Here is a 13,417-nt window from a genome sequence, read left to right on the forward strand (position 1 = left end):
AACCATAGTTCATACGGTGTCGTCTCAACGGAATTGCGTGGTGCCCTATTTAAAGTGAATGCGGTTGTCTCTAATGCCTAACCCATAAACGATAGTTGTAATTCGATAAGAGACATCATGGTATGCACCATATCCAATAGGGTGCAGTTATGATGTTCGGACACACCATCACAATATGGTGTTCCAGGCGGTATTAGTCGTGAAACAATTTCCACAATTTCTTAATTGTGTGCCAAACTCGTAACTCAGATATTCATCTCTATGATCATATCACAGACATTTTATCCTCTTGTCACGAGGATCTTCAACTTCACTCTGAAATTACTTGAATAATTCAGACTTGTGTTTCATCAAGTAAATATTCTCAGCATCTACTCAAATCATCTGTGAAGTAAGAACATAACGATATCCACTGCGTGCGTCAGCACTCATTGGACTGCACACATCAAATGTATTACTTCCAACAAGTTGCTCTCTTGTTCCATCTTACTGAAAATGAGGCCTTTCAGTCATCTTGCCCATGTGGTATGATTTGCATGTCTCAAGTGATTCAAAATCAAGTGAGTCCAAATGATCCATCTGTATGGACTTTCTTCATGCATATATACTAATAGACATGGTTCGCATGTCTCAATCTTTTCAAAAATGAGTGAGTCCAAAGATCCATCAACATGGAGCTTCTTCATGCGTTTTATACCAATATGACTCAAGTGGCAGTGCCACAAGTATGTGGTACTATCATTACTATCTTATATCTTTTTGCATGAACATGTGTATCACTACGATCGAGATTCAATAAACCATTCATTTTAGGTGCAAGACCATTGAAGGTATTATTCAAATAGACAGAGTAACCATTATTCTCCTTTAATGAATAACCGTATTGCGATAAACATAATCCAATCATGTCTATGCTCAACGCAAACACCAAATAATTATTATTCAGGTTCAACCCCAATCTCGATGGTAGAGGGAGCATGCGATGCTTGATCACATCAACCTTGGAAACACTTCCAACGCATATCGTCATCTCACCTTTAGCTAGTCTCCGTTTATTCCGCAGCTTTTATTTCGAGTTACTAACACTTCGCAACCGAACCGGTATCTAATACCCTGGTGCTACTAGGAGTACTAGTAAAGTACACATTAATATAATGTATATCCAATATACTTCTGTCGACCTTGCCAGCCTTCTCATCTACGGAGTATCTAGGGTAGTTCTGCTTCAGTGACCGTTCCCCTCATTTCAGAAGCACTTAGTCTCGGGTTTGGGTTCAACCTTGTGTTTCTTCACTATAGCAGCAACTGATTTGCCGTTTCATGAAGTATCCCTTCTTGCCCTTGCCCTTCTAGAAACTAGTGGTTTTACTAACCATCAACAATTGATGCTCCTTCTTGATTTCTACTTTCGCGGTGTCAAACATCGCGAGTTGCTCAAGGATCATCATGTCTATCCCTGATATGTTATAGTTCATCACGAAGCTCTAATAGCTTGGTGGCAGTGACTATGGAGAACCATCACTATCTCATCTGGAAGATTAACTCCCACTCGATTCAAGTGATTGTAGTACTCAGACAATCTGAGCACATGCTCAACGATTGAGCTTTTCTCCCTTAGTTTGCAGGCTTAAGAAACTTGTCAGAGGTCTCATACCTCTTGACGTGGGCATTAGTCTGAAATCCCAATTTCAGTCTTTGGAACATCTCATATGTTCTGCGACGTTTCAAAACTGTCTTTGGTGCCACAATTTTAAACTGTTAGCATCACACACTGAACTATCACGTAGTCATCAAAACGTGTATGTCAGATGTTTCGTAACATCTACAGACGACGCTCGAGGTTCAGCACACCGAGCGGTGCATTAAGGACATAAGCCTTCTGTGCAGCAATGAGGACAATCCTCAGTTTACGGACCCAGTCCGCATAATTTCTACTATCAACTTTCAACTAAATTTTCTCTAGGAACATATCTTAGTAGAACTAAAGCGTAAGCTACGACATTATTTGCAAATACCTTTTGACTATGTTCATGATAATTAAGTTCATCTGATTATTTAATGAACTCCCACTTAGATAGACATCCCTCTAGTCATCTAAGTGATACATGATCCGAATCGACTAGGCCGTGTCCGATCATCACGTGAGACGGACTAGTCATCATCGGTGAACATCTCCATGTTGATCGTATCTACTATACGACTCATGTTCGACCTTTCGGTCTCTTGTGTTCCGAGGCCATGTCTGTACATGCTAGGCTCGTCAAGTCAACCTAAGTGTTTTGCTTGTGTTCCGAGGCCATGTCTGTACATGCTAGGCTCGTCAACACCCGTTGTATGCGAACGTTAAAATCTATCACACCCGATCATCACGTGGTGCTTCGAAACAACGAACCTTCGCAACGGTGCACAGTTAGGGGGAACACATCTCTTGAAATTTTAGTGAGGGATCATCTTATTTATGCTACCGTCGTTCTAAGCAAATAAGATGTAAACATGACAAACATCACATGCAAATCATAAAGTGACATGATATGGCCAATATCATCTTGCGCCTTTTGATCTCCATCTTCGAGGCACGGCATGATCACCTTCGTCACCGGCATGACACCATGATCTCCATCATCATGATCTCCATCATCGTGTCTTCATGAAGTTGTCTCGCCAACTATTACTTCTACTACTATGGCTAACGGTTAGCAATAAAGTAAAGTAATTACATGGCGTTTTTCATTGACACGTAGGTCATACAATAAATTAAGACAACTCCTATGGCTCCTGCCGGTTGTCATACTCATCGACATGCAAGTCGTGATTCCTATTACAAGAACATGATCAATCTCATACATCACATATATCATTCATCACATCCTTTTGGCCATATCACATCACATAGCATACCCTGCAAAAACAAGTTAGACGTCCTCTAATTGTTGTTGCATGTTTTACGTGGCTGCTATGGGTTTCTAGCAAGAACGTTTCTTACCTACGCAAAAGCCACAATGGTGATATGCCAATTGCTATTTACCCTTCATAAGGACCCTCTTCATCGAATCCGATCCGACTAAAGTGGGAGAGACAGACACCCGCTAGCCACCTTATGCATCAAGTGCATGTCAGTCGGTGGAACCTGTCTCACGTAAGAGTACGTGTAAGGTCGGTCCGGGCCGCTCCATCCCACAATACCGCCGAATCAAGATAAGACTAGTAACGATAAGCAAATTGAACAAATCATCGCCCACAACTACTTTGTGTTCTACTCGTGCATAGAATCTACGCATAGACCTAGCTCATGATGCCACTGTTGGGGAACGTAGCAGAAATTCAAAATTTTCCTACGTGTCACCAAGATCAATCTAGGAGATGCTAGCAATGAGAGAGAGGGGAGTGCATCTACATACCCTTGTAGATCGCACGCGGAAGCGTTCAAGAGAACGGGGTTGATGGAGTCGTACTCGCCGTGATCCAAATCACCGATGATCCTAGCGCCGAACGGACGGCACCTCCGCGTTCAACACACGTACGGAGCGGGGACGTCTCCTCCTTGTTGATCTAGCAAGGGGGGAGGAGAAGTTGCTGGAGATCCAGCAGCACGACGGCGTGGTGGTGGAAGTAGCGGGATCCCGACAGGGCTTCGCCAAGCGCAAGCGGGGAGGAAGAGGTGTCACGGGAGGGAGGGAGGCGCCAGGGCTTGGGGTGCTGCTCCCATGCGCCTCCCCACTATATATAGGGGTGGAGGGGGCTGGTTTCTTGCCCTCCAAGTCCATTGGGGCGTTGGCAAAGGTGGGGGAAAGAAATCCCATCATTTCCCTTCCCCACCGATTGTTATCCCCCTTTTTTAGGGATCTTGATCTTATCCCTTCGGGATATGATCTTATTCCTTCTAAGGTGGGATCTTGGTGCGCCTTGACCAGGGGTGTGGGGCCTTGCCCCCACTACCCACGTTCATGTGGGTCCCCCCATGCAGGTGGGCCCCACTTCGGAACCTTCTAGAACCTTCCCGGTACAATACCGAAAAATCCCGAACATTTTCCGGTGGCCAAAATAGGACTTCCCATATATAAATCTTTACCTCCGGACCATTCCGGAACTCCTCGTGGCGTCCGGGATCTCATCCGGGACTCCGAACGACTTTCGGATTTCCGCATACTAATGTCTCTACAACCCTAGCGTCACCGAACCTTAAGTGTGTAGACCCTACAGGTTTGGGAGACATGCAGACATGACCGAGACGACTCTCCGGTCAATAACCAATAGCGGGATCTGGATACCCATGTTGGCTCCCACATGTTCCACGATGATCTCATCGGATGAACCACGATGTCGAGGATTCAATCAATCCCGTATACAATTCCCTTTGTCAATCGGTACGTTACTTGCCCGAGATTCGATCGTCGGTATCCCAATACCTTGTTCAATCTCGTTACCGGCAAGTCACTTTACTCGTACCATAATGCATGATCCCGTGACCAAACACTTGGTCACATTGAGCTCATTATGATGATGCATTACCGAGTGGGCCCAGAGATACCTCTCCGTCATACGGAGTGACAAATCCCAGTCTCGATTCGTGCCAACCCAATAGACACTTTCGGAGATACCTGTAGTGCACCTTTATAGCCACCCAGTTACGTTGTGACGTTTGGTACACCAAAAGCATTCCTACGGTATCCGGGAGTTGCACAATCTCATGGTCTAAGGAAATGATACTTGACATTAGAAAAGCTCTAGCAAACGAACTACACGATCTTGTGCTATGCTTAGGATTGGGTCTTGTCCATCACATCATTCTCCTAATGATGTGATCCCGTTATCAATGACATCCAATGTCCATGGTCAGGAAACCATAACCATCTATTGATCAACGAGCTAGTCAACTAGAGGCTTACTAGGGACATGTTGTGGTCTATGTATTCACACATGTATTACGGTTTCCAGTTAATACAATTATAGCATGAACAACAGTCAATTATCATGAACAAGGAAATACAATAATAACCATTTTATTATTGCCTCTAGGGCATATTTCCAACAAATGAAACCTTGGCTTCTTATGCTAATGGTATATATGATTATTATGATGTGGAATGAATAGAAGAATTTGTTGCTTTTAAGGGTGCTTATGAAATTGAATCTTTGTTTGAAAAATATGAAGCTTTTGATGATGATGTTTATATACCTGAAAATTTTGCCATCCTTAAATATTGCTATGATAATTATAAATATAACTCTGATATTGATGAATTTATTGAGAAAGTCTCCGCTGTCCAAGAAGAGACTAATATTTTGCAGGAGTCTATGGAAGAAGAAATTGATGAAACTATGAGCTCATTGGATAAAAAAATGATGAGGAGAGCGAAGAATAAAAGGAGGAAGATCGGATTAGCTACCCGTGCCCACCTTCTAATGAGAGTAACTCTTCAACTCATACATTATTTAATTTCCCTTCGTGCTTACCAAAGGATGAATGCTATGTTAATTGCTATGATCCCGTTGATTCATTTGAAATATCCCTTTTTGATGAACTTGATGCTTGTTATGCTTGTGGCCAAGATGCCAATATGAATTATGCTTATGGAGATGAACTTGCTATAGTTCCTTATGTTAAGAATGTCCAAACGAACCCCGAAATGTAAGTTTTCAGGAAAAATTCCTGGAAAACCCAGTTAATGTATAAAAATGTCCAAACGAACCCCAAAAAATTCCAAAATTAAAAAAAACACTCCTGTTGTTCTATGTTGACACTAGAATTTTTTTTGAAAGCAATAAGAGGCAACGGATATCGTTTTGTCCCCAAAGGTGGCATGTTCCCTACCGAAACGACACGCTTGTTGTGAGAAGCTCTGGTTTGTGAGAAGCTTATACACAAACCTGCCCCAAATGGGACCATTTTTTTACCACGGCATGTTGATGACGCTCCATGATCGCATGCCAAGTTTCATGAATTTCAGACAAGTTTTGGATTTACTAAAATTTAAAAATCAGGTATCTCAATGTTTGCGGTCGAGTGACGGTGGCAGCGTGTTAGGCCACCTTACACAAACGTTTCCACATAAAAAATCGTGTGTGATATACATACAAACGAAAACATTTTTCTGGGATTCACTGTGTGGGATGTACATACGAACGGAAAAGATTGGGCCTGTATAATTGTCCCCGATGCCTCGCCCAATCGCACACGAGCTCATTTTGCCCCGCGTGTGTGACCGAAGGACCCATTGATGTCTACTACGCAACCTTTCTTCTTGTAGACTCGTGTTGGGCCTCTAAGCGCGGAGTTTTGTAGGACAGTAGCACTTTTCTCTCAAGTGGATGAACTAAGGTTTATTAGGCGTAGGATGAAGATGGTCTCTCTCAAACAACCCTGCAACCAAATAACGCAGAGTCTCTTGTGTCCCCAACACACCCAATATAATGGTAAATTGTATAGGTGCACTAGTTTGGCGAAGAGATGGTGATACAAGTGTAATATGGATAGTAGATATAGGTTTTTATAATCTCAAAATATAAAAACAGCAAGGTAGCAAGTAACAAAAGTGAGCAAAACGGTATTGCAATGCTTGAAAATGAGGCATAGGGTTCATACTTTCACTAGTGTAATCTCTCCACAATGATAACATAATTAAATCATATGGCAATCCCTCAACGTGCGACAAAGAGTCACTCCAAAGTTCCTATCACGGAGAACATAAGATGAAATTGCTTGTAGGGTACGAAATCACCTCAAAGTTATTCTTTCTGATCAATTTTTTGAGCTATTCCTATAAGTGTCACAAACAGCCCTAGAGTTCGTACTAAAATAACACCATATGATACACATCAATCAACCCTAATGTCACCTAGATACTCCAATGTCACCACAAGTATCCGTGGGTCAATTATACGACATGCATCAAACAACTTCAGATTCATAATATTCAATCCAACACAAAGAACCTCAAAGAGTGCCCCAAGATTTCTACCGGAGAAACAAGGATGAAAACATGCATCAACCCCTATGCATAGATTACCCCAATGTCACCTTGGGAATACACGAGTTGAGTGCCAAAACATACATCAAGTGAATCAATAGAACATCCCATTGTCACCATGGATATCCCATCACAAGACATACATCAAGTGTTCTCAAATCCAACAAAGTATTCAATTCGATAATGGTGAAACCTCATAGGTAAAAACTCAATTCATCACAACAAGATAGAGAGGGGAAAGCACCATATGATCCAACTGTATTAACAAAGATCGCGATACATCAAGATCATGCCAAATCAAGAACACGAGAGCGAGAGATCAAACACATAGCTAATGGTACATACCCTCAGCCCCGAGGGTGAACTACTCCCTCCTCATCATGGAGATCGCCGGGGTGATGAAGAGGTCCTCCGGTGATGATTTCCCCCTTCGGCAGGGTACCGGAACGGGGTCCCGATTCATTTTTGGTGGCTACAGAGGCTTGCAGCGGTGGAACTTCTCATCTAGGGTTCTTTTCGGGGGCTTTGGTATTTATATGATTTTTTGGTGTCGGTCTCACGTCAAGGGGGGGGGGGGGGGCGAGGGGCCCACAAGCTCGGAGGGCGCGCCTCCCAGGCTTGTGGCCTCCTCGATCACTTCCTGGCCCAGCTCCGGTGCTTTGGGGGTCTCTTTTGGTCCATAAAAAATCACCGTAAATTTTCAGCCCATTCCAAGAACTTCTATTTCTGCACAAAAAAGATACCATGGTAGTTCTGCTGAAAATAACGTTAGTCTAGGTTAGCTCTAATCAAATCATACCAAAACCATATAAAATTATTGTAAACATGGGATGATAACTTAATAAAATATAGATACGTTGAAGACGTATCACCTATCCCCGACAGTTTCTGGGTCGCATGGGAAGGACCCTCCTATCGCGCACACTGGCAAGACGACGGTTTAAAATGCCGTCATGGAAAGGGATTAAAAACCATTTGTATAGCACGTCTCTGCACCAGTGCTGAGACACCCATCCTTGGATTATCCAAGTGTCATCAATTAATATCTAGGTGGAATGTCAATCATGCCTCCTTCTTGAGTACCAAGTTTGTGTAGCTGGATATTTTGTTTTATGAGAAAAATCTAACTCGTGCCTCAGAGGGTATCACGGGCGCTCCTGGCTCTATTTATAGAACAGATCCGAAGCGAGTTTAGTTTCACTCGATTTTCTTCATGTTCTGGTACCAGTAACGACATTGTGGAATTAGTTTGTAGATGATGGGTTGCGGGAATGATAGAAACTCAAATCCCGGTTTATGAATTGTTCCTTGAGGGGTTGTTTTGGATCCTATTAGTTAATGCTATGGTTAGATTTATCTTAGTTACCTCTCTTGTATTTATGGATGCTTGCATGGAGGGTATAATCATAAGTAGGTATTTATTCAAGTAAGAATAGTCTGGTCCACCCACACAGTACTTACCAGATCAATGAACGGTAAGTTAACGAATGGTGGTGAAAGTAACTTGACAAGATTCCCATGTGTCCTCGGAGTACTTTAGCTGTTATAAGAAACACCACCGGCTTGTCCTTAACATACATAAGGATTGGCCACTTGCTTCACTCTATTAATTTTATTACTATTTATCTTGTTACAAATTATCTTGCTATCAAATTATCTTTACAACATTTACACTGAAACCTTGCCGAAAATTGCTTCTCAATTCTTTCTGCTCCTCGTTGAGTTCTATACTTTTGCTTATCGTAAAGGCTACATAGATCCCCTATACTTGTGGCTCATCAAGCTCACTCAAAAATCTTCTCGCTTGGGTGTCCTGGATTCCGTTGTTAGTTCCAAAGCACGCCTTCTAGCTAACACTAGAGCCACTAACGCCAAGCCGAAGTACATGCCAGAAGTGACAACGGATTCTGGAGACGACTCAGGGGGCTCCAAATTCTGGGGTTGGTTTTGGGGCGTACTCCGGCTAGACAACAGAGGCCAACCAGATTCTGGGAGCTCCCGAAAGGTTGTCCGGGAATGTGTGGCTGTTACTTCTAGAGGGTGTACGGGAAGCCAAAAATGGATAGAGGGAAGTTCCAATCTTGGATTCCTGAGGAGCATATATGGTGGATGATGGAATGCTTAGTTTGGCTATTTTGGCGTCAATGGGATGTGAACTTAGGAGAGTACCAAAATAAGTTTTACCATTGATCCAAGGAGAGACCCCTCTTAATAGTATGATTTTCTAAGATTAGATAAAACCCCCAAAATACTCGAAGTCTTCGAAGAAAAGAGATCTTTTCCCTTTTTGAATTAGGGGTCCATCTATCTCCCTTGATAACCATAGAGTAACCAATTTCCTAAGATAAAGACATTAGTCCTCACTCTTCACTATCCTTGTTGTCATCAACATTAAAATACCATTCGAGGGAAACAATTCACTTCCAGTTATATGCGGCTTACCGCCATTGGAGACGATGACGACGATGACGAGACGGAGAAGGAGACGAGCAACTCACGGAGGGAGGAGCACGTCCCGGTGCCGGAGATCTAAGCCGTCGCTACAGGTACTGCAAATCTAAGTCGCTGCCGATATTTAGGCTTGTTCAGTCCTCTTGCTAGAGGGAGCGAGTATAAAGGGGTGAGACGCCACATTTCACGCCCGCATATTTGGGTCTTCCGCCATCTCAATGCTTGTACCAAAGTGTATGTCGTTCCTTATCTCGCGCTCGCCCGAGTTTGGCTCGCTGAAAATGAACGATTCGAGTGTTCCTAGTGAGACAAAACCTGAAATCATTTTAAGTTTCATGCGCGTGCGAGGCAAAGCCTGTTTGACCAACTGTTAGGGGATGCATCCTATAAAGTGACCATACATCATCATAAATACACTTTGCTCCTTAATTTTGGATCTATCTCATTCAGTTGAGGCATTCAATTTCAGATTTGATTCTCGATGTTGATCGAGGTTATTTTGAATCTGATTCATAGTTTTTATTCGGTTGAGGTGTTCAATTTTGGGTTTGGTTCATAATTTTGATTGGGTCCACGTTTTCGATTGAGGTGTTTAATTTTGAAATTGGTTCATGATTTTGACCGAGTCAATGATTTTTTGAATCAATCGGCAACAATTAACCTATAAAAACACATGAGCCCCTGCGTACCCTCTCATGACGTGGAAAAAAAATCATCAATATGCGACACTGCAACACCAATTTAGTACATGCGGTTGTCGGTCCACATATATATGAATTGATAGGCAGCACAACTTTAGAAAGGGCCAACTAAAACATCATATTTTGTTCAAAAAAAATCACATTATAGGATAAAAATTTCATACACCATCATCTCCCTCACATTCTAAACTAAAAAATTTGAAATCTCGACGACACAAACAGCGCAGCAAAGCGCGACAACCCAGGCCATACGAACATTTTTTCTTAAAAATGTCCTCACTTCTCGTGAAAATGAATGACATTTTCCGGTGGAAACGCTAGCTATCCCTTCCCTTCTGGGCTTGCCCCAAATAACCTCCTTTTCGCCGCGCCGCCCGGCTCACCCGTTCCGAATCCAGCAGAAGTGCAGAACCCCAGCGCGGCCGAGAGCAGGGCAGTCCTCCGCTGCGCCACTTCGAAGGCTTCCATCTCCGTCCGGGGTGGGCTGCGCAGAAGTAGACAGATTGATCGAGGCTCATCTCCTCTCTCGGTACGAACATTCCCGACTGACCTCGCTTTCTTCGAATATTTTTCCGAAGCCTGCTTCGTCCCCTCTCCGAATCTTCGCCCGATACTCCAACGCATCGTGTTAGTTGTGCGTTCGATTTGACTGGTCCAAAATGGTAGATTGTTTTCACTGAATTTTGGGGGTTTAGGTTTAACTGAACCCTAACGCAGTCCGCCAGTCCCACCCCTGCCCGGGCTGATTTCGCCTTTGCGTACACCGTTCTGGTCTTCGATTTCTGTGTGCAGTCGAATCCAGATCCGGAAGTTTCCGCGATCTCTGACCCCTCTAGTCTGTCGTTCCACTGGATTTTCACCCCAGTCGCGGATTTCCTGGTATGAACACTGTTCCTGTTCTTTCTTCAGCGCGCCAAGGCCGATCTCCTGTGGGACAGTGACCAATGCGCGCAAGAAGCCATTGAAATGTAAAATGGAGAACCGTGTAATTGATCCAGTTTGAAACAAGTCTTTTTGTCCATTACGGACGGATTATGACAGCAGACAGTTGTGAATACTGCTGCTGCAGTGAATTTTAGTAGCCATCATGGCGCTGCTATAACTTATGGCATAGCTGCCAATTTAGTTAATTAGGATGTAGCATTGTTGTCTCTCATTCATCGCACCAATGCATGCGGCCAAGGCTTGGTCATGTGCTTGCTTGCTTGGTATGATGATAGTGACAAGGAGATGCGTGGGCAGTTCTTTTGTTCTCTTCTTATTGGTTGATATTGTTAAATTGAGTTGATAATTCTGAAGTTAACACTTTGCAGACATGGACATGGATGCATCATTTCGTTCAGCAATCGTCAATGGAGAGACTCTCAAGATGTTTGTTGGGCAAAGAGTGCGTACAGTACTTAAGTTCCAACACACTCAAGGTGGAGTTCTTGTTGGGCAGTCGACTGATGGACATCAGTTGACCATCAGAGGTGCCTCGGAAGGCCGTGAATCACATTATCTAGAGGTTATTGGGATTGCTGACAACGACCAGTCCATCAGTGCTGAAACTTGCAAAGATTTTGATGACAACTTTGGTGAGATTTAATGCACCTATATTGGTTTTATTTGCCTCTTCAAGGTTGTATTATACTTGCTGCTGCGGGGTTCAACATTGAAGTTTGTTATGTTTTACATAATTCCATAGACATCAGAGGAGCTTTGCCTTTTTCTTAATTATTATTTTCCATTACCACCTTCAATCAGTAACGAGCAGCTGAACTTTTTCTTTTCAAAAGTTGGCAGTGGTCAATGCTATGAGATCCCCTCACGCACTTGTTAGCTTGTTCTTTGGCTTTGCCATTCTTGATTATATAAGAAAATATTTGTATTTCTCATCCATACTCATGTTATTGTAGAACATCAGCACAATACAGGTGATTGCTTGTGTTGGGATGCAAAATTCTAGAATTTAGAAATTATATTCCTTAGTTCTCTTAAGACTATTGCCCGATACTTAAGAATCTAAAGCCAGAACTGACTTGGGTCGTTATGCAAAATGACTCACATCTTTAGTTTCATCCTAAATGGGGTAATTCAGAAGTGCACCCCGGAACACTATATTCTGAATGTAAAAAACAGTGTTAAAAACTTTATTCAAGTACTCCCTCCGTTCACAAATATAAGATGTTTTAGCGTTTTCCTGAATCAGATGTATATAGACACGTTTTAGTGTGTGTGTGTTTATTCATTTCAGTTCGTATGTAGTCCATATTGAAGTCCAAAACATCTTATATTTGTGAACGGGGGGAGTGAATGCTTCAGTCCTTTATATGCTTGTAACTTTTCATGGAAAACGAATAATTTTCATGCCATGTGTATTAGTGCTCTAAAAATTGAATCCTTGGGAGTTCTTCGTCAATGTGTAAAGGTGAATTTTTTTCCACGAAAATTTACACAATGGTAATGGGCCCGAACATTTACTACTTGTGTATCTTTTCTGGATTTTTTGTCATTTTAAATCATTTTCCAATTTAAGTGTTCATTATCTTACAATAGATCTCAGGTTAACATATTATTTTTATTTTGGTAGGAAAAATTTAGGTCCTATAGCTCATAAGCTGCCGCGCATAGCCCAACATTTCAGCATTCTTATCGCAGCTAATTGCAAATAAGTCTTCATTTTGGGGAATCTTTCTTGTGGCTTCAAGTTTTATGTATATCTTTGTTATGTTCTTGCAGGCCAAACAGGAGTAATTATATATTTTTTACATTGTAGCAGCTTTCCTTTTGGCCAACACTGTTGCTCCGCCTTGTAACAACATTAAACCCTGTTATCATGTTTATGTCGCAGATGCTGATGCGTTCAATGGGCTGTGCAAGCTTGTGGTGAACGGCAAGGTGAAAGAAGTTCTCCTGTAGAGGAGCTCATTTGCGAGATCAAGCTTACTATGAAGACAGTTTGCGTTGTGTGTGTCTCCCGGAGTCGATGAGCTTATTACTGCTTCCGCTTGTAGTAACCACTACTAGTTAGCAATGCAAAGCAAACCTTAGGTTTATGTTATCGTCGCTTGGATTTAAATCCTGGAACTGGAAGGTTGCATTTTGCCTGATGCCTGAGCTCTTTCTCCCATTCACCTTGATGAGGAGCTGAGCTGATATTTGTGCTGGGCATTGCGAAGTCGTCCAAAGTCCAAACTGATGGCAAATTAAATGTCCAGACATGGAGAGTGTGCCCCTTCCTAGTTTGATTGCTTGCACACTCAGCATGTTGGAAGCGAGTAGCTTCTGACCGATCTTGCTTGCGAACTAACCAAG

General features: G+C 42.6%; 1 protein-coding gene across 1 annotated transcript; it reads left to right on the plus strand.

Moving 5' to 3' along the window:
• Positions 1-10,411: 10,411 nt before the first annotated feature.
• Positions 10,412-13,348, plus strand: LOC123078093 (replication protein A 14 kDa subunit). Its single transcript, XM_044500486.1, has 3 exons — positions 10,412-10,649; positions 11,434-11,697; positions 12,954-13,348. The coding sequence occupies exons 2-3, from the start codon at positions 11,436-11,438 to the stop codon at positions 13,019-13,021; spliced, it is 330 nt and encodes a 109-aa protein (XP_044356421.1). The 5' UTR covers positions 10,412-10,649; positions 11,434-11,435; the 3' UTR covers positions 13,022-13,348.
• Positions 13,349-13,417: the final 69 nt, after the last annotated feature.

The sequence above is a fragment of the Triticum aestivum genome, chromosome 3D (genome assembly GCF_018294505.1).
Source record: "Triticum aestivum cultivar Chinese Spring chromosome 3D, IWGSC CS RefSeq v2.1, whole genome shotgun sequence".
Lineage (NCBI taxonomy): Eukaryota > Viridiplantae > Streptophyta > Magnoliopsida > Poales > Poaceae > Triticum > Triticum aestivum.

Bases quoted from the DNA above. Each gene is read 5' to 3' on its own strand.
- LOC123078093 (XM_044500486.1), top strand. From the start codon at position 11,436: ATGGACATGGATGCATCATTTCGTTCAGCAATCGTCAATGGAGAGACT. The intron at 11,698-12,953 runs GTGAGATTTAAT...TTTATGTCGCAG, and splicing joins AGATTTTGATGACAACTTTG to ATGCTGATGCGTTCAATGGG.